Consider the following 21749-nt stretch of genomic DNA (forward strand, 5'->3'; position numbering starts at 1 on the left):
ACCTACCCTAGTCATCCTTTTATTCCTGACATACCTATAGAAAGCCTTTGGGTTTTCCCTAATCCTACCAACTAAGGACTTTTCATGTCCCCTTCTCGCTGCTCTTAGCTCTCTCTTCAGATCCTTCCTGGCTACCTTACAACTCTCAATTGCCCCAACTTAACCTTTATGCCTCATCCTTACATAGGCCGCCCTCTTCCCTTTCACAAGGGATTCCAATTCCCTATTAAACCATGGCTCCCTCACAAGACCCTTTACTCCCTGCCTGACTGGTACATACTTATCAAGGACACTCAATAGGTGTTCCTTGAACAATCTCCACATATCATTAGTGTTCTTCTCCTGAAGCCTGTTTTTCCAATCCACGCATCCTAAGTCATGCCTCACCGCATCATAATTTCCCTGTCCCCAGCTATAGCTCTTGCCCTGCAGTGCACACTTATCCCTCTCCATCACTAAAGTAAAAGTCACCGAGTTGTGGTCACTGTCCCCGAAGTGCTCACCTACCTCCAAGTCTAACACCTGGCCTGGTTCATTACCTAGAACCAAATCCAGTATAGCCTCACCTCTTGTTGGCCTGTCTACATATTGTGTCAGGAAACCCTCCTGCACATATTGGACAAACACCAACCCATCTAACGAACTCGAGCTATAGATTTCCCAGTCAATATCTGGGAAGTTAAAGTCCCCCATAACAACCACCCTGCTACTTTCACTCTTCTCCTGAATCATCCTCGCAATACTATCCTCTACTTCTCTCGGACTATTGGGAGGCCTGTAGAAAACACCTAACAGGGTGACCTCACCTTTCCTATTTCTAACCTCAGCCCAAACTACCTCATATGGCAAGTCTTCCTCCATCGTCCTTTCCACAAATATGTTACAGCTTATTCCTATATTTGAGGAGGAGGATGTGGAAGCCTTTATAACTTTTCAAAATGGTAGTAGTATATATACACAATGGTCACAAACGACACAGCTGACAGGGAGAGCTCAAAAAGCCTATTCTAGGCTCATCCTATAAGTGTTTTGGTCACGAGCAGACAGGAACAACCATCCTCCGTGCATATGGATGCTTTCAGAGGCACATAACCAGCAACTGAAGAGTACTAAGAGGACATAGAGCTTTCTGGAATTCAAAAGGTGCAATCACGTTACTTTTGACCAGTCGGTCTGCTCTGTTAAAATATAGCACATCTATGATAAATGATAATGAGCTTATATTGCTAGAATGGACCTCTCTAATTTCAAATAATGTTGATTTTTTTTGCACACATCCTGTACAGCCATAATCTTAAACGCCATGCTCTGTCTACCTGTGCTCTATCTCAGATCTATGTGATCTGTATGTCGTGGTTTGCCATGACCTGCCTGTATTGCTCGCAAAACAAAACTTTTCACTGTACTTAGATACACATGACAATAATAAATCAAATCAAATTAGAATTTAAAAACATCTACATTCCAGTCCTGAGAATACACTTGGTCAGCAGACAAAAACAAAAAGTGCTGGTCAACAAGTCTGGCAGCATCCATAGAGGGAGAAAACTTAACATTTCAAGTTCTATTACTATAAGATCTGCTGAGTTTAGATTAGATTAGATTACTTACAGTGTGGAAACAGGCCCTTCGGCCCAACCAGTCCACACCGACCCGCCGAAGTGCAACCCACCCATACCCCTACATTTACCCCTTATCTAACACTACGGGCAATTTAGCATGGCCAATTCACCTGACCTGCACATTTTTGGACTGTGGGAAGAAACCGGAGCAACCGGAGGAAACCCACGCAGACACGGGGAGAATGTGAAAACTCCACACAATCAGTCGCCTGAGTTGGGAATTGAACCCGGGTCTCTGACGCTGTGAGGCAGCAGTGCTAACCACTATGCCACCGTGCCGCCCTTCCAGACTTTCTGCCTTTGTTTCAGATTTCCAGCATTAGCATTGTGTTTTATTGTGGAAAGCAGACGGTCCTCAAAGCTAGAGAAGGTGCAATTGTCGATGATAATTATTACTGCAGCTTTATAGTTAACAACTAGGGTTGACCCTTTCAGAATCACTCCAAAGTGGGGTATAAAGAGGGGAGAGCTGGATAAAATCAGAATCACATCTGGGGATGGGGAGTACAAAAAAGGGTGTGCAAAGACCATAAACATATATTTCTCATCCACCCTTGTCAGCATTCTGCATAACCATTCCCTCCAGGACAGCTTGGTTCATTCTTCTTCCCGACACCTCCATATACCCCCACGGCACTTTCTTATGGATTCGCACAAGATTAGCAGTTGCCCATTTATCATCTCCCACTGCATTATCCAAGGTTTCAGACACACTTTCCAGATAAAGTAGTGATTTACCTATATCTCAATCTCTTTAGTCAGGTCACAAACCCTACAGCCTTTCTCTCTCTTCCTTACACCCCATCCTTCTTACCCTTCCTCTCACCTTCTATCCATCTCCTTCTATCATTCACACAATTCCTTCCACAACATCCCATTACTCCCATTCCTCTCACCCTTCACCTCAAATCCTTTTCCATCCAGTCCAACTTCCCCCATGTCTCATATCCCTACCAAACCATCTCTCACATCCCTCCCACCACATCCCACACAATCCTCCCATATCCTACACAAACCTCCTCCCCATCCCCCCCACCACATTCTTCTCCCACCAGCCCTGCACCCTTCCCCCTCCCACGTCCCCCTCAGCCCTGCATCCTCCCCCCCCACGTACCTCAGCCCTGCCCTTCCCCCTCCCACGTCCCCCTCAGCCCTGCACCCTCCCCCCTCCCACGCACCCCTCAGCCCTGCACCCTCCCACGCACCCCTCAGCCCTGCACCCTCCCCCCTCCCACGCACCCCTCAGCCCTGCACCCTCCCCCCTCCCACGCACCCCTCAGCCCTGCATCCTTCCCCCTCAGCCCTGCATCCTTCCCCCTCCCACGTCCCCCTCAGCCCTGCATCCTACATCCCTACCCCCCATATTCCCTCAGCCCTACATCCTACATCCCATCCCCCATATCCCCTCAGCCCTGCGACCAACCTCCCGTATCCCCTCAGCCCTGCGTCCCACCCCCCCAATCCCCTCAGCCCTGCGTCCCACCCCCACATATCCCCTCAGCCCGGCCTCCCACCCCCCCATATCCTCTCAGCCCTGCCTCCCACCCCCCCATATCCCCTCAGCCCTGCCTCCCACCCCCCCATATCCCCTCAGCCCTGCCTCCCACCCCCCCATATCCCCTCAGCCCTGCCTCCCACCCCCCATATCCCCTCAGCCCTGCGTGCCAACCCCCATATCCCCTCAGCCCTGCCTCCTATCCCCCCATATTCCCCTCAGCTCTGCGTCCCACCCCCCCCATATCTCCCTCAGCTCTGCGTCCCACCCCCCCATATCTCCCTCAGCTCTGCGTCCCACCCACCCCCATATCTCCCTCAGCTCTGCGTCCCACCCACCCCCATATCTCCCTCAGCTCTGCGTCCCACCCACCCCCATATCTCCCTCAGCTCTGCGTCCCACCCCCCCATATCTCCCTCAGCTCTGCGTCCCACCCACCCCCATATCTCCCTCAGCTCTGCGTCCCAACCCCCATATCCACTCAGCCCTTCATCCTACAATCCACCCCCCCATATCCCCTCAGCCCTGCCTCCCACCCCCCCATATCCCCTCAGCCCTGCCTCCCACCCCCCCATATCCCCACAGCCCTGCGTGCCAACCCCCATATCTCCCTCAGCCCTGCCTCCTATCCCCCCATATTCCCCTCAGCTCTGCGTCCCAACCCCCATATCCACTCAGCCCTTCATCCTACAATCCACCCCCCCATATCCCCTCAGCCCTGCGTCCCACCTCCCCAATCGCCCTCAGACCTACATCCCTCTCACACCACCCTGCCCGAATCCCCTTCACCCCTACATTTCCCGTCATTCATTCCAATCCTTCTCGCCCTCTTACCCTATCCCTTTCTCCCATCCCTTGTACCCCCACACCCCTCAAATTCTCCAATCTTCTGCCAATCTCCCCCCTCCCCGGCCAGTCGGCCATCCCTCACCTGGGATTCTGCTGCTGAGGATTCCCGGCTTCTCTGGGTCAACGGTCAAAGGTCACCTTCTTCGTTTCAGAGAGCGGTTTCTCCATTCTGGGAGGAGGGAGGTCGAGCGGGTGTGTTCTGAAGGGATGGAGGCGGAATTCCCGGGGTCGGGGTGGTGTGGTCCACCTCCGGGACCCCGGTCTGAGCGGAAAGCCTGGGGTCGTCTCGCCGACGGTTGACAGCGAGCGCTCGCATGGAGCGCTGTGATTGGCCGCGGCTGAGCCACCAATAGGAAGGCGCTATGCTGGCGGGTTGAGGCTGTCCGTGCTTCACCTGAAGAAAGAGATGGCGGCGGTGGAGAGTGCGACAGGTACTGAGGAAAGGGGGAAACCGAATAATACACTCATGTAGCTGGAGGGAGGTGGGGTACGGTCACTTAGCCACATTAGGGTTGGGGAAGGGACAGAAACAGAGATATACACACGCGGGAGGGGTGTGTGGTGTGGTAGGAGGGAGGCGGTGGTATGTACTTCGTTGTGGGGCTGGTGGTGGTCTTTGTTGGGGGGAGAGGGGAGAGAAGAGGTAGTAAGATGGGACGGGACGAGGGAAGAGAAATGGACAGGTATTCCTTGGTTATTTTGGGGAGGGTGCGGGGTGGGGAAAGGAGAAACCAATGTAGATGGGTAGAAAGAAAATGGTTTCAGCGAGGAGTGAGAATTGGACAATGATAACTGCTTGGGTGAAGGAGTACAGGGGAGCTGGTGAAGGAAAAGTTCGTAGGGGACGGGTGATGGAGAATGTTGAGAGGATGGGCAGGGTCAAGGGGAAAAGATTGGGTGGGAGAGAATGTGTTGTGGCCAGTGGAAAAGGTTGAGAGGTGGGCAGGATAAGGGTGAAGTCAGATTGGGTAAAAGTGCATTGGACAGGTGATAGTGAAGATGTGCAGGGTGAATGGGATTAGAATGGGTGGATGGAGAAGGTTGGACAGAGGAGAGTTGCAGAGTGTGGGTAGAAACTGAGGGAGTAGTACGGAAACCAAAAAGGTTGGTGTTGGAAGAGATGGGTGGGCATGCATGTTTGGTAATGTTGTAGGAATAGGGGATAGATGGGGAAAAAGCAGCTTGATATTGCTGGGCATAGTACTGGAAATGGTTTGCATGTGTCCATGTTTTAATGCTTGAAAAACCTATTGGAGCGCAATTTACTGTTTCAGTGGACTGTCATGGTTCAGTTAGAACATTGAGAATGATCTTAGTGTTGAAATGATTCAAATCAGAAAGTAAACAACTGCAAAAAATATAATTTTAAATTATTAAAGCACTACATAAAATATCACAAAAATTGTCTAATTTAGGCAGCATTTTTTACCTAAAATATCAAAGAATTGCACGTGCTGGAAATCAAACAAAATCTGAAATTGTTGGAAAGACTTAACAGTTCTGTCAGTATCTGTGGAGAGAAATCAAAATTAATGTTTCAGGTCAAGTGACATGTTCTGAAGAGACATTGACTGCTTTCTCTTCACAGATGCTGCCAGTCCTGCTGAGTTTTTCCAGCAATTTCTGATTTTGTTTTTATCCATTTGATATTAGTAGTGGGGAATTACTGAGAAAATGCAACACAGGATGAAAGTTTTCTCCCCATTTTATCTGCATCACCTGAACCACTTTCTTTGACTGTCTACTAACTTATTGTCTCCCAAATTTCATAGAATTACTAGTGCAGAAACAGCCCAATATTTTAAAGAAAATTTTAAAAGTAAGGATGATTACATGGGGTTTCCTCCCACAATCCAAAGATGTTCAGGTCAGGTGAATTAGCTACACTAAAATGACCATAGTGTTTGGTATATTAGTGAGGGGTAAATATAGGGTAGGGGAATGGTTGGGGTGGGTTACTCATCAGAGGGCAGGTGTGGACTTGTTGGACCAAAGGGCCTGTTTCCACACTGTAGAGAGTCTAGGAGAAAGTGAGGACTGGAGATCAGAGCTGAAAATGTGTTGCTGGAAAAGCGCAGCAGGTAAGGCAGCATTCAAGGAACAGGAGAATCAACGTTTCGGGCATGAGCCCTTCTTCAGGAATGAGGTAAGTGTGCCAAGCAGGCTAAGATAAAAGGTAGGGAGGAGGGACTTGGGGGAGGGGTGTTGAAAATTCGATAGGTGGAAGGAGGTTAAGGTGAGGGTGATAGGCCAGAGTGGGGGTGGGGGCGGAGAGGTCAGGAAGAATATTGCAGGTTAGGAAGGTGGTGCTGAGTTCGAGGGTTGGAACTGAGACAAGGTGGGGGGAAGGGAAATGAGGAAACTGGAGAAATCTGAATTCATCTCTTGTGGTTGGAGGGTTCCTAGGCGGAAGATGAGGCACTCTTGCTATGGTTTGGCGATGGAGGAGTCCAAGGACCTGCATGTCCTTGGTGGAGTGGGAGGGGGAGTTGAAGTGTTGAGCCATGGGGTGGTTGGGTTGGTTGGTCCGGGTGTCCCATAGGTGTTCTCTGAAACGTTCCGCAAGGAGGCGGCCTGTCTCCCCAATGTAGGGAGTCGAATCCATTCTAATCTAAAATCTCAGCAATTTAAAATCACGGGAGCTGCAGGTTGAATTCCTGAATCAGCTACAACATTGTCTCCTTGCTGTGAGGATTCAGTCAGCATTCCCGCCATTAATCGCTGTCTATCCAGGGCGACTGAAAGTGCATTTAAGTGGTGCTAGGCTGATCTTGCAGGCAGTTTTAATCCCGTTGTCTCAAGCTTCCTGAGTAAATGTTACAGCTGCAGGCAATTGCAATTAGTAAGTTTGCAGGTGACAGCAAAATTGATGGAGTAATGGACAGTCAAGAAGGTATCTCGGAGGACAATGGGACCGTGATGAGGTCGACTGAGGAGTGGCAGGTGGAGTTTAATTTAGATAAATGTGAGGTGATACGTTTTGGTAAGTCAGGGCAGGGCTTGTTCAGTTAATGATACAGAGTGCTGCCAGACAAAGAGACCTTGCAGTGCAGATTCATAGTCCCTTGAAAGTGAAATTGCAGGTAGACAGGATAGTGAAGAAGGCATTTGGTATACTTGCCTTTACTAGTCAATGCATTAAGTTGGGATGTCATTTTGCAGCTGTACAGTTTTCAAATACTGCGTTCAATTCTGGTCTCCCTGCTCTAGGAAGGATGTTGTGAAATTTGAAAGGATTCAGAAAAGATTTGCAAGGATTTTGCCAGGGTTGGAGGGATTGAGCTGTAGACAGAGGCTAAACAAGCTGGGTCTATTTTCCCTGGAGCATTGAAGGCTGAAGTGTGACCTTATAGAAGTTTATAAAATCATGAGGGGCATGGATAGGGTGAGTAGCCAAGGATTTTTTCCCCCCCACGATAATGGAGTCCAAATCTAGAGAGCATAGGTGAAACTTAAAAGGATTCTAAGGAGCTACGTTTTCACGCAGAATGTGGTGCATGTATGAAATGAGGTGCTGGAGGAAATGGTAGAGGCTGGTACAATTACAACATTGAAAAATGGGTGAATGAATAGGAAGGGTTTAGAGGGATGCGGGCTAAATGTTGGCAAGTGGGCTCGGATTAATGTGGAATATCTGGTCAGCATGGGCGAGTTGGACCAAAGAGTCTGTGTTCTTCCTGTACATCTCTGTAACTCTAACTTATCCCCCTCATCCCTGACTTGGAGATAGCAGAAATGGATTGGGGATTAGGAGATCATAGAATCCCTACAGTGTGGAAACAGGCCATTTTGGCCCAACAGGTCCAAATTGATCCTCCTAAGAGTATGAAAATGTGTTGCTGGAAAAGCGCAGCAGGTCAGGCAGCATCCAAGGAGCAGGAGAGTCGACGGTTCGGGCATGAGCCTTTCTTCAGGTTTCTGCTCCTTGGATGTTGCCTGACCTGCACTTTTCCAGCAACACATTTTCAGCTCTGATCTCCAGCATCTGCAGTCCTCACTTTCTCCTCCTAAGAGTATCCCATCTGGACCTATTCCTCTACCCTATTACTCTATAGTTCGCATGACCAATTCACCTAACCTGCACATTTGTGGATTGTGGGAAGAAACCAGAGCACCTGGAGGAAATCTACACAGACATGGGGAGAATGTGCAAACTCCACACAGTTGCCTGAGGCTGGAATGGAACCAGGATCTGTGACACTGAGAAAGCACTGCTAACTACTGAGCCACCATGCTGTCCTTACCGGGATGAGTCACTTGCTGCAGAATAGTGCGTATCCAGTTTTTGATCTGGTTTTGCTCTGTGAGAATAAGATTGGAATGTGTGACATCTTCCATAAAATCTTTCAAATGCATTATGTTATTTGAGTGAAGTCCTGACTGCTGACACTCTTCAATATCTCATCATTTTGAGGTGCTGCCCACAGGAATGTGTCTGAGGTAAGGTGAAAAGGGCCAGAATAGGTCATCAGAAAGGACTGTTAAGATGGTTATTTAATGATGGGGGTAGAGATTCCCATATCTAATTGTCCTTGAACTTCATGGCTTGCCAAGCCATTTTCATGTTCAGTTAAGTGCCTAGAATCATATCCTATTCCACAAGCTGTCAGAAAATATATCAAACTCCAATGAAACAATCAAAATGATTAATGTTGTCCAATTGACTGTTACTCAGGATGAAAGCAATTTGTATCAGTTTTTGTCAGTAACCACTAAATGAACTATTTATTGTAATACACTTGGCTCTAGGAAATACAGTGAAAAGAAAAAATTTCTAATTTATGCAACCTAAACTTCGCAAGTCCACATATACATGTACAAAATCACAATGAAAGCAGACAAAAGGCAAGCAGTTTAAAACATCCTCTGGGTGGGAAAAGAATATAGATAGAATAGAAAATTTTTAAAAATACATTTAATAGCAAGAGAGCAACTATTGAGCGAGTAGGACACCATGAAGGTCAACGAGGTTGTCTTTGTGTTGAACCTCATGAAGTGGGAGATATATTAGATGAATATTTTGCATCAGCTTTTACTGTTGAGAAAGAAGTGGAGGCTAGAGAACTTGGAAATAAAAATTAATGGCTTGAAAGCAGCTCACATTACAGAAGAGGAAGTACTGGAGGTCTTAGATAACATGAAGGCAGAAAAATCTCCAGGACTGGATCAAGTGTATCCCAGATGTTATGGGAATTTAGGGAAGAAATTGCAGGGCTTCTAGCAGAAATATTTGTATTGTCTATAAACATGGGTTTACTGGAGGATGGCTAATGTTGTGCCATTGTTTAAGAAAGTATGTAAGGAGAAGCCTGGAAACTATAGACCTGTGAATCTAACATCAGTGGTTGGTAAGTTGCTGTAGGTGATTCTGAAAGATAGGATTGACAGCATTTGGAGAAGCAAGGATTGATTAGAGATAGTCAGAATTGTTTTGAGTGAGAAAAATCGTGTATGACTAACTAGATTGAAATTTTTGAGGAAGTAACCAAAAAGATCGTTGAGGGCAGAGTGATAGATGTTGTTTACTTGGACTTTAGTAAAGCTTTTGACAAGGTTCTGCTTAGTGGAGTAAAGTTAGATAACATGGGATTCAGAGTGAACTTGCCAATTGCACACAAAGTTGGCTTTATGGGAGGAGACAGATGGCACTGATGAAGGTTTTTTTTTCTGACTGAAGGCCTGTGACCAGTTGTGTTCCACGGGGATTGGTACTGGGTCCACTTTTGTTTGTCACTTATACAAACAATTTGGTTGAGATTGTAGAAAGCATGGTTACTAAGTTTGTGGACAGTACTAAAATTGGTGGTATGGTGGACAGTGAAGAATATTATTAAGATTACAAAGAGATCTTGATCAATTAGGTCACTGGGCTGATGAGTGGCAGATGGTGTTTTATCGAGGTATTGCATTTTGGCAGTACAAAGAAGGAAGGACTTATACAATTAATGGTAGGGCCCGGGGTAGTATTGTAATACAGAAACCTATGGTTCAGGTACAGAATTATTTGAGGTTTGCATCACAGGCAGACAAGTTGAGTAAGAACGCGTTTAGCCTGTTTGTCTTAATTGCTCGGATCTTTTTGTAAGAGAGTTGGGATGTCATGTTGAGGTTGTACAGATTGTTGGTGAGGCCTGTTCTGGAGTACTGTGTGCTGTTCTGATTGCCCAGTTATAGGAAGGGTATTATTAAACTGGAAAGGACTCTGAAAAGATTTACCAGGATGTTGCCAGGAATGGAGGGTTTGAGATATAAAAATAGCCTGGGAGCTTTTTATTTACTGGAGCGCAGGGGTTGAGGGTGACGTTATTGGTTATAAAATCATGAGGGGCATGAATAAAGTGAATAGCAAAGTCTTTTCCCTGAGATGGGGGAGTTCAAAACAGGGGCATGTTTTTAAGGTGATTTAAAGATTTAGAAAAGGACAACTTTTTTAAGCAGAGATTCATGTGTGGAATGAACTGCCAGAGAAAGTGGTGTTTGCAGGTATAGTTACAACATTTAAAAGTCATTGAATAAGTTCATAAATAGAAAAAGGTTTGGAGGGATATCGCCCAAATGCAGACAGACTGGACAAGTTCAGATTGGGAACATGGCTGGTGTTGGACTGGTTGGACAAAGCTTCTGTTTCCATACTGTATGACTCTTATGACTGTGATTGATGCTTCTTATTCCTGGAGATATTCTTGTGGATGTTTTCTGCATCCATTCAAATGGCTTATACTTGGCAAGGGAAGATTCAGGTTGATCAATCCATTAGATGCTTTTTGAAGATGGTGTACATTGGAACGTTGCACTGGGCAGTATTGTGAGTAAACTCAGTGTTTATATTTCTTGTTCACCCACCCACTCCCGATACCGATAGTCACTCTGGGAGAATCACAAGTCTTTTGCAATGATGAGTGCTGACCTGTATGTAGCTGTCAGTGTTTGAAGGAAATTGAAGAAGAAAATGCACAAGCAGCACAAGGGCCTTCCCTGTGGCAGTAGGCTAGAATTGGAAGCTACAAATGGTGTAATTGGAATTTAAGAGACTCACATCAGGAAGAAGGAGATTGAACAAGTACAAAATATTTTTTAAAAACAAGGATCATGCACTTTTTGCATTCTTCCTATTGGTAGAACTACATTAAATAAGCAGTACAGAAGGGCAAAAGATGTGACAAGTTGACGTGTGTCTGTTTGTTGAATTCCATCTTGTGATCACTGACCCAGTTAATGATTCCATGAAGTTTGGAAAGGTACTTGGGTGAAGTTTAGGACAGCGAATTTGAGGTAGAAATTTGAAGAGGATTGACTTTTGAATGGTTGGACAGCTGAGTATGCAGATTCTGATGCTCACTTCCTCTTGTTATATATTTATGTTGTCTCCCTCAGTTTGACTTGGAGCAGTTAGTCCTTGGGTGTTACTGCTTCTCTGTAATTCAATGGTGAGTTTACTCATTCATCGTAGTTTGTGATTTTTCAAAGACTGGTAGAGAGCAATGCCAATTTGTTTATCCCTCACTTCATTGAACTTGCAAACCAAATGCCTTTGGTTTGGACTGTCAGTTGTTTCTGGCTCAGTCTTTGTGCCAACCTCCCAAGTCAGCAAGGAGAAGAATCTGCCCGAAAGATTTATTTTGCTGTAAGATCTGGATGAAAATGTACAAGCCATAATTAGTAAGTTTGCAGATAACACTAAAATAAGAGGTATTGTGGATAGTGAGGAAGGTTATCAGAAATTGCAGCAGGACCTTGATCGGCTGAGAAATGGCAAATGAAATTTAATATAGGTAAGTGTGAGGTCTTGCATTTTGGAAAGTCAAATCAAGGTAGGAGTTTCGTGGTGAATGGCAGGGCCTTAAAGAGTGTGGTGGAACAGAGGGACCTTGGAGTTCACGTGCATGGTTCTCTGAAAGTGGAGTCACAGGTAGACAGGGCAGTGAAGAAGGCTTTTGGCACATTGGCCTTCATCAGTCAGGGCATTGAGTATAGAAGTTGGGAAGTTGCAGTTGCAGTTATACAGGATGTTGGTGAGGCCACACTTGGATATTGTGTTAAGTTTTTGGTCAGCTTGCTATAGAGAGGAAGTTGTTAAACTGGAAAGAGTGCAGAGGAAATGTATAAGGATGTTGCCAGGACTCAAGGGTCTGAGTTATGGGGAGAGATTGGGCAAGCTAGGACTTCTTTCTTTGGTGCAAAGGAGACTGAGGAGGGATCTTATAGAAATGTATAAGATCATGAGAGATATGGATATAGGGCAAATGCACTCAGTCGTTTTCTCAGGGTTGGGGAATCAAAGACTGGAGGGCATCAGTTAAAGGGGAAGAATAAAAGGAATCTGACAGACAATATTTTTGCACAGAGGGTGATACACATGTGGAATAAGCAAGTGGTTGAGGTGAGTACATTAACAACATTTAAAAGGCATTTGGACAAATGTATAAATAGGAAAGGTTTATAAGAATATGGGCCAAGTGCAAAGAAATGGGGTTAGTATTGGTGGGTACCCTGTCTACTATGGACCAATTTGAGCCAAAGGGCCTATCTTGTTGCTGTAGGACTTTATAACAGAACTTTATAGAAAGTTGTGCAGATCAAAACGACCTTTGGAGCCTAATGAGACCATTTTTGGTGCTGCAGGCTGGGTGTAAATTCAAGTCCCATTGCAGCAATTTGATGCTGCAAATTGAAGCTGTGGATTAAGTGTTGTATCCAACTGGATGCAAAAGATCCGCTGGTGCATTTTTGAGCACCAAAACACATCACCTGTTAAATTATGTCCTTGTCAGGATCTAGCTGTGGAAGTTTGCTTGCCATTGTTGCACTCTGAACATTAGTGACTGCACTGGCTGGGAAGCCCTTTGAAGAAACGAAAAGCACTATAAAACTACCTCTCCTATAGGGTGGAGTAAATTGAATGGGAACAAACAATGAAAGCAAAATTGGAGACTTTACAGTTTTAATCCTTTTAGTTGCCGACGTTACAAAAATGCTCCTTTTTCTATGTTGTTAGCTTTTTTGCTGAGTTTGCAAGCTCTGAAATTGTTAGAAGTATACACTTTTGAAGGGACACACAGATTGAGGTGTTTGAACTATGTGGAATTTCCTATACTACATTTTTGTCACATATAAAGCTTATATTGGAATTTCAAGTCATTTGGATTTCTGCCCTGACTATTCTTGTTAGCATATACCTTGGTGTTACTGAAGTTATATCTTTTCTCAGCAGTTACAGTGTGAAGTTTGCAGATTAAAAGGGTGGACCACTAAACTCCTCAAACTGGGCGCAGTCATAGAGTTATAGAGATGTACAGCACAAAAACAGTCGTGCCATAGTGGAAGAAATGTAAACACATATACAGGACTTTTTAGCTAAAGCAGGTTAGCTCTGAAGTGGCTTGAGTTATAGTGGGATTACCAGCATTCCACTAATACTGAATTGTTAAATTAATCTTAGTTAAGGAGCTAAAATTACAACTTGGCAGGAACACGTGGTAGTGAAACCAAAGTTTCTTTTTCCTACGTTATTATTTTCAATTAATTTGACTTGGCCTGACCCCAAGGTCTCACTCAGTAATGGTATTCTTAAAGTACTTCCGAGGAGAAAGTGAGGACAGCAGATGCTGGAGAGTCACAGTTGATAAAGCATGGTGCTGGAAAAAGTATAGCAGGTCAGGCAGCATTTGAGCAAGATAGTCGATGTTTTGGGCATAACCCTTCAGGACTGTGGAGAGAGTAGGTGCCAGTGCATGGCTGAGAGTGTGGGGCGGCACGGTGGCTCGAGTGGTTAGCACTGCTGCCTCAGAGCGCCAGGGACCCAGGTTCGTTTCCAGCCTTGGGTGACTGTGTGTGGAGTTTGCACATTCTCTGTGTTTTCCCTCGATGCTCCAGTTTGCTCCCACAATCCACAGATGTACAGGTTAATGAATTGGTCATGCTAAATTGCCCATAGTGTTCAGCGATATGTAAGTTAGGTGCATTAGTCAGGGAGAAAGTGAGGACTGCAGATGCTGGAGATCAGGTTGAAAAGTGCAGTGCTGCAAAAGCACAGCCAGACAGGCAGCATCCGAAGAGCAGGAGAATCAACGTTTCGAGCATAAACATTGTTCCTGATGAGCTTATGCTTGATTTGCTGTAGGTAGCAGTTGTCCTGGTTTGATCCAAATTGAGGCAGTCTGAACATTGTCTAGAGTCCTTTGGAGAAAAGCCAGTTTCATAGGCTGTTACTGAAAAAGGTGATGTGGCTGTAGTAATGGGATTGTTTCAGGATGTGGTTGAACAGATTCAAGGTGGAGGAGATGACCAAGAGGTTGCAGTTGGTGAGAGACTCGCTGAAATCTTTGCGGAGGAAAAAGGAAAACTTCTTTGAGATGCGGATCCTTGGAAGAGGCTTCACAGTATGGTTTGCAGCAACGAGGAGAAAGTGAGGACTGCAGATGCTGGAGAGTCAGAGTTGATAAAGCATGGTGCTGAAAAAGGGTTATATCCCAAATGGCAACTTTCTTGCTGCTCAATGTTGCCTGACCTGCTGTGCTTTTTCCAGCACCAAGTTTTGTCAACTCTTAAACTACTTACAGCAATTTCCAACTCATCTACTGCACCTTAAAATTATCTATGATGTGTTTGATGGACACCTCATTGCAACCTGCTTCTTGCAGCTGCTTTGAATTGATATCTGAAGCAAACCATAAGATATCTTCTGCCTTATCTCACTAGGGCGCCATCCAAAGTAACTTTATATCTGAAGTAAAACTGGGAGAATTATTTTGTAAACCTGTCAGTATTCTATTTCTATAAAAATTTAAGGTTTTTATTGCTTCAAATTCTCTCTGCGCCACCTGTTAACTGTTATCAGAACTTCCTATTATTAAAGTTTGAAAAAATTGATATGAAAGATCTAGTAAAATCGAGACCAATGTGTTTGATTGGAGTATAAATGAATTGCCTTAAACTGCAGCAACTTTTTCGTGCAATTTCTGTTTTTTTGCATAATGTGGTGTATGCAGCCTAAATCCATTCAGCATTACCCCTTCAGTTTTGACCTATGTTCCAATGCCATTTTTAGCATGCTTCTCAGTGTTTTGCTTCTTGTCATTTATTTTCATGATCACGACAATATTTGTTACTACCTTAACTGCAGCCTTAACTATAGGTCCATTGATCAATCTTGTGCCAAGGAACTATTTATTTTTTCTACGCAGTAGTGACTTATTGTATGTGAAGTACTTTGTTTCCAAGAGAAATGATAAGGTGCTACATAAATGCATGTCTTTTCTCCAAGATTCGGGGATCGCTCTGACTATTCCACCTGAGTCAGTTAGCTCAGTTGGACACAGATGTATCTGTCGTTTAATTTGAGCCTGTTTTATTTCTAAAGCAATGTCTCTGAAACCAAAGTATCAATATCAGGTGCTGACTATACAAGGCCTTCCTTTTGGGCGGCACGGTGGCACAGTGGTTATCCATAATGCCATAAACAAACACACAGATCTAGATGCCATCTATCAACCCCTCAGAAAACAAACAGGAAATGACATCACCACAAACTCCAGGAACCCCATCCAGGAGAAAGATATAAATAGAAAGCAGGAGACAACAGCTTCGCTTCACTTGGAGGTCGCCACTGATGATGTTACCTAACCAGGTAATGAAACGTCTGGATATCAAACCTACAGCTCAGCAAGCAAAGCTACACCCTAGATGGTGACATCTTGAGAAATGTCCATATTACATAGGAGGAAGTGCTGCAAGTCTTGAAAGGCATAGAGCTGGATAAATACCCAGGACCTGGGTCCAATGGGCTGAGAAGTGGCAGATGGAGTTTAATTCAGATAAATCGAGGTGCTGCATTTTGGGAAAGCAAATCTTAGCAGGACTTAGACACTGAATGGTAAGGTCCTAGGGAGTGTTGATGCACAAAGAGACCTTGCAGTGCAGGTTCATAGCTCCTTGAAAGTGGAGTGCAGGTAGATAGGATGGTGAAGGTGTTTGGTATGCTTTCCTTTATTGGTCAGAGTATTGAGTACAGGAGTTGGGAGGTCATGTTGCGGCTGTATAGGACATTGGTTAGGCCACTGTTGGAATATTGCATGCAGTTCTGGTCTCCTTCCTATCGGAAAGATGTTGTGAAACTTGAAAGGGTTCAGAAAAGATGTTGCCAGGGTTGGAGGCTTTGAGCTATAGGGAGAGGCTGAACAGGCTGTAGCTGTTTTCCCTGGAGCATTGGAGGTTGAGGGGTGACCTTATAGAGGTTTACAAAATCGTTAGAGGCATGGATAGAATAAATAGACAGTCTTTTCCCTGGGGTCCGGGAGTCCAGAACTAGAGGGCATAGGTTTAGGATGAGAGGAGAAAGATATAAAAGAGATCTAAGGGACAACTCTTTCACGCAGAGGGTGGTAAGTGTATGGAATGAGCTGCCAGAGGACGTGGAGGAGACTGGTACAATTGGAACATTGAAAAGGCATTTGGATAGGTATATGAATAGGAAGGGTTTGGAGGGATATGGACTGGGTGCTGGTAGGTCAGACCAGATTGGGTTGGGATATCTGATTGGTATAGATAGGTTTGACCAAAGGATCTGTTTCCATGCTGTACATTTCTATGACTCTGACTTGATCAGGTGTACCCTAGAGCTCTCTGGAAAGCTGGGAAAGTGATTGCTGGGTCCCTTGCTGAGATATTTGTATCATTGATAGTCACAGGTGAGGTGCTGGAAGCCTGGAGGTTGACTAATGTGGTGCCACTATTTAAAAAAAGGTGGTGAGGACAAACCAGGGAACTATAGACCAGTGAATCTGACACTGGGCAGCTTATTGGAGGGAATCCTGAAAGACAGGATTTACATGTATTTGGCAAGGCAGGGACAGATTAGGGATAGTTAGCATAACTTTGGGTGTGAAAAATCACATCTCACAAACTTTATTGGGTTTTTTGAAGAATTACTGAGGGCAGAGCGGTGGTTGCCGCTCTTTATGGACTTCAGAAAGGCATTTGACAAGTTTCCTCATAGTAAAATGGTCGACAGGGTTAGATCACATGGAATACAGGGAGAACTAGCCATTTGGATACAGAACTGGCTCGAAGGTAGAAGACTCGGGGTGATGGTGGAGAGTTGCATTTCAGACTGGAGGCCTGTGCCCAGTGGTGTGCCGCCAGGATCGATGCTGGGTCCACTGCTTTTACATACAAAGGGTGGTGTGTGTATGGAATGAGCTGCCAGAGGAAGTGGCAAAGGCTGGTACAATTACATTTAAATGGCATCTGGATAGGTACATGATTGGGAAGGGTTTAGAGATATATTGGCTAAGTGATGGTAAGCGGAGCTTGATTAATTTAAGATATCTGGTCAGCGTGGATGAATAGGACTGTTTCCATGCTGCGTATCTCTATGACTCTATAATCTACTCCTGTTTCTATTTCTTGTGATCCTATGGATAAACTGTTTCTTTGTAATGATCACAAGGACAGTGGAGGCTGAGCAATCCACTTGGGTATTGAACCAAGTTCGATATAAGTGACCCAAGTATCTAAGAAACTAATTACTTTGTGATGGCAATTCTATAGGGATTGTTTAGCAGATAATCTTCTATTCTGAGGTGCCAGCACTGTTAGTGGTGATATTACTGAAGCAGTTTGTGTTTCTCGGTTCTTTAGGCTTTGGGCATCCGAAGATGCATTGATAGGGTTCCTAGCTGTTTTCTAAATAAAAGCAAGAAGCTATCTGCAAATTAACCCAACTTTATTTCCAGGTCCAACTGTTTTGATAGATGGATAGCCCCGTATATTTGCACTGTTATGACTGAAGCTTGTCCCACTGAAATAGTCACAGTCACCCTCTCATAATGGAGTAACGATCCCAGGAGAATTTCCAAGGAAATCGGGCCTCGCTGGTAATTTTTAGCTCAGTGGACAAGGTATACTAGATTCTTGTCTTCAGAACCTCAGAATTGGTTTGGGGAGCATGACAGCATGTATTGCTTTCTTAAGGATAAATGGTGTTTAGCCGACTTATTGCAATACTTCGAAGATGTAACGAGCTGATGAGGGTAACGCTACTGATATGGAACACTGTCAAAGATTATACAACTGGGTCTTTGAGGACCACAAAGAGACATTCTTATATATCAAACAATAACTTTTACTTGTGCAAGGGCTGGATATCCTACTGAGAAGAGCACACATTACAATACAAGTCCACTTTTTGTACATATCTGGACAGATGCAAATCATTCTGTTTGGCAGTTGGATCAGACAATGGACACATGATGCAGTCGCAAAAAAGATTTACAAAGAACCGAATAAATGATGCGGTTACAAATTTACAAATGTAGTAACATCACATCGTGAAAAAGAACAAAAACAAGTGATCAGGTAAGCTAGAACAACGGTCACTGCTGCCTGGCCTGATGAAATTACAATTTCAATCCATTAACCCTTTAATTAAACAGATATGTTCCCACAATATGTGGACTTTCAAAAGGCATTTGATTCAGTGCCACAAAACACAAATGTAAGAAAAGTTATGGCTCACAAAATTTGAAAGTCAACAGCAAAATGGATACAAAATTGGTTCAGTAGTAGGAAACAGTGTAACGATGAACAGATATTTTTTCAGGAGTCTGGTGTTCCCTTGAGGTCAGCATTGAGACCCTTTTCCTGGATCTTGAAGTGCAGGTGATAATTTCAAAGTTTACAAATTATATAAAACTTTGTGGAATTGTAAAATGTGAAAAAGACAATATAGAGCTCCAAATACATATTGACATGTTGGAGAAGTGGGCAGATAAGTGGCAGATGAAGTTCAATGCAGACAGTATGTGTGGTGCATTGTTAAAATACATTGAGCTTATAATATAAAGGCACTATTCTAAATGACATGCACGAGCAGAGCGATCTGGGTATATATGTGCGGGGGGGGGGAGTGCAGAAGGGTGCTGAGAAATAAATGGAAGGAGGTAGGTGGTGCTGGTGGAAAACTAGGTGGGATGGTGATTGGTGCATGCAGGTTGGGAGTGAATTGGATTGGTCAGTGAGAAGGCTGGGAGTGGATATGTGGGAAGGAAGATGGATAGGTTAGATTAGGTCGAGGACGTGGGGTGGAGATGGAGGGCTGGACTTGGGATGGGGTGGAGAGATTTGGAAGCTGGTAAATTCTATGTTGAGGCCACATTTTAGAAAGCATGTGAACACATTGAATAGCGTGCAGAAGAGGATTACGAGAACGGATCCAGGGATAAAGGTAGATTGGAGAAGATTGAACTGTTTTCCTTGGAGAGCAGAAAGCCAAGAGGAGATGTGATTGTTTACAAAATCACGAGACGTCTGGACAAAACAGACAGGGAAAACTGTTTCCATTCATAAATGGATTAATAACAAAAGGTACAGATTTGAAGTGTTTTACAAAAGAAGTCAATGAAAAAAATTTCTTTCACGCAATGGGATGGTTCAAGTCTAGAATGTATGACCTGGGAGTTTCATAGAATCAATCAGAGAATCCCTACAGTCTGGAATCAGGCTATTTGGCCCAACAAATCCACATTGACCTGAATAATGCGCCTAACCTACAGATCCCTGAACACTATGGGCAATTTAGCTTTGGCCAATTCACCTAACATGCACATCTTTTGACTGTGGGAGGAAACCCGTGCAGAACCGGGGAGAATGTGTAAACTCCACACAGACAGTCACCTGGGGATGGAATTGAACTCGGGTCCCTGGTGCTGTGAGGCAGCAGCGTTAACCACTGAGCAACCATACTACCTCACAAGTTTGTTGGAGACATATTCCATGAGGTGATTATTTAATATATAACCGATTCCTTCAACAAATGTTGGTGTCATTGTGTTGATTGGCTGCCTTGAATCAGTGAGCTGGAATTTCTGCCGACTTGTTCAGTTCTGTATCATTGCAATATAGTCACATCTGGGCATCCTGCTTCATTTCTGATTATCTGTGTATTCCGGTTTAGAACCAGACTTGTTCTCAAATACCAAATTTTGTATTTTGATGTGTAAACAACCATGGAAAAGACAAACTTGGTATTGAACTCTAAATTTTGATCTTTTGTTGAAATTCCAGAGATATTCATGCTGTTGGATCACCAAGGTTTCATTCTCAGCTGCAGAGTTACACTTTTCTAAAATCATTGTTCAATTCATTCAGAAAATGTGGATATCACTGGCTGGGCCAATGTTTATTGCCCATCACTAATTTAAGCTTTCTTGAATTGTTGCAGTATCTGTGGTGTAGGTGAATCCACGGTGCTGTTAGGAAGATCTAAGATTTTGACCCAGCAACAGTGAAGTTTTGGAAATGTTGTTCCAAGACAGGTTTGTGTGTCGTTTCAGGGTTAACCCTGCCACACATTGGATATCCAATCTTTGGCTGTACTCTTTACCTCTGGTGTTATTTGCTGGATGGTTACATTTTATGCTGTCCTGGATTATGCATTTTGCTGGCAACTTTTGTGCTCATCTCTTACCTGGAGAAGGTGGTGCTGAGCTGCTGCTTTGAAACCCAATAATTGTTTTGTAAAGTCCAGGACTGCTGATCTTTTGTTAACGTTTTTAACTGATTGATCAGAGAAAGCGAATGTCTTGGTGCTTTTAAAGATCAGTAAGTTTTTTTTAAACATTGTTATCCCACTGCTATAATGTATGCTAACATTTCTTTCTTTAATTTTAGAACATCCCTTCCATTACTTAATTGAGCCTCTAACTACAGATCGTCCGGACAAGAAATACTTCAATGTTCTTAAACTCAATGATCCAAGATATGGTAAGATGTTTGTCAATGCATTTTGATGGGTCATCCTCATTTGAGAAGATGAAGAATAAGGCAAGATTGTACACTGATGAATTATCTGGTCCCGGTTTATTCTCCCTTCCTGGCCTCTATATTCCAGTACAGTATTCTGTTCGATATCTGTGCAGCAGCACTGACTGACATGAAGGTTTTTTTTTAGATTAGATTCCCTACACTATGGAAACAGGCCCTTAGGCTTAACAAGTTCACACCAACCCTCTGAAGAGTAACCCACCCAGACCTATTTCCCTACCCTACATTTACACCTGGCTAATGCACCTATCACTATGGGCAATTTAGCATGGCCAATTCACCTGACCTGCACATCTTTGGATTGTGGGAGGAAACCCACGCAGAATCGTGAGTTTGCACAGTCACCCAATGCAGGAATCGAACCCTGGTTCCTGGCACCGTGAGGCTGCAGTGCTAGCCACTGTACCGCCCCATGGTTTGTCGGATGTGGTTGTACATCTTTCTGTTGATTGTTATTATATGCTGCACGCATGATTCTCACAGCGCAGCTTGCATTTGTCAGTCAAATGACAAACTAGAAAGCAAGGTCTGTCAATGAGATCTTTGACGTTAACGGTGTCACAACGGTGTCTGCTAATTTAAACCAGGCACACAGAAAAGCTCACCTCGTGTCGCAATCTGTTAAATTTTGAGAGGCAAAGAACTATCCCAGATCTCACTATTTAAAGTAAAAATTAACAATTTTATTCTTTAAATCCATAAGAGATCATTAAAGCAACAATTATTTACAATCCTTTCTCTTGAACCTATCTTTTACCTCCCAAGCTTTTATACTGGTCTGATCAAAAAACCTGGATTAAGATTTACAAAAAAAATCATGTATCAAAACCTTTGTCGATTCGCCTTTGTAGATTTTCCTCTGTAGGTGTTACTCTGTATTTTACTGGGTTGGCTTTTCTTTGGTCTTCTGCTGCACAACATGGATAGGTACCTTTCAGAGAAATATTGGGCTAGCAGTCTAT

At 44.1% G+C, this 21749-nt stretch overlaps 2 protein-coding genes across 2 annotated transcripts in view; one reads left to right on the forward strand and one right to left on the reverse strand.

Annotated features, from left to right (window-relative positions):
* slc25a44a (solute carrier family 25 member 44a) overlaps positions 1–4275 on the reverse strand; it is a 46667-nt gene extending 42392 nt beyond the window's left edge. Inside the window, exon 1 of the mRNA XM_060853737.1 lies at positions 4049–4275. The gene's annotated coding sequence lies outside the window, so the exon portion shown is untranslated. The remainder of the gene's footprint in view (positions 1–4048) is intronic.
* The window catches only part of ireb2 (iron-responsive element binding protein 2), a 65937-nt gene continuing 48463 nt past the window's right edge, over positions 4276–21749 (forward strand). The window contains exons 1-2 of the mRNA XM_060853735.1: positions 4276–4397; positions 20635–20727. Of these exons, the coding sequence (XP_060709718.1) occupies positions 4373–4397; positions 20635–20727 (118 nt within the window). The 5' untranslated portion in view covers positions 4276–4372. The remainder of the gene's footprint in view (positions 4398–20634; positions 20728–21749) is intronic.

Source organism: Hemiscyllium ocellatum, chromosome 42, assembly GCF_020745735.1.
Source record: "Hemiscyllium ocellatum isolate sHemOce1 chromosome 42, sHemOce1.pat.X.cur, whole genome shotgun sequence".
Classification (NCBI taxonomy): Eukaryota; Metazoa; Chordata; class Chondrichthyes; order Orectolobiformes; family Hemiscylliidae; genus Hemiscyllium; species Hemiscyllium ocellatum.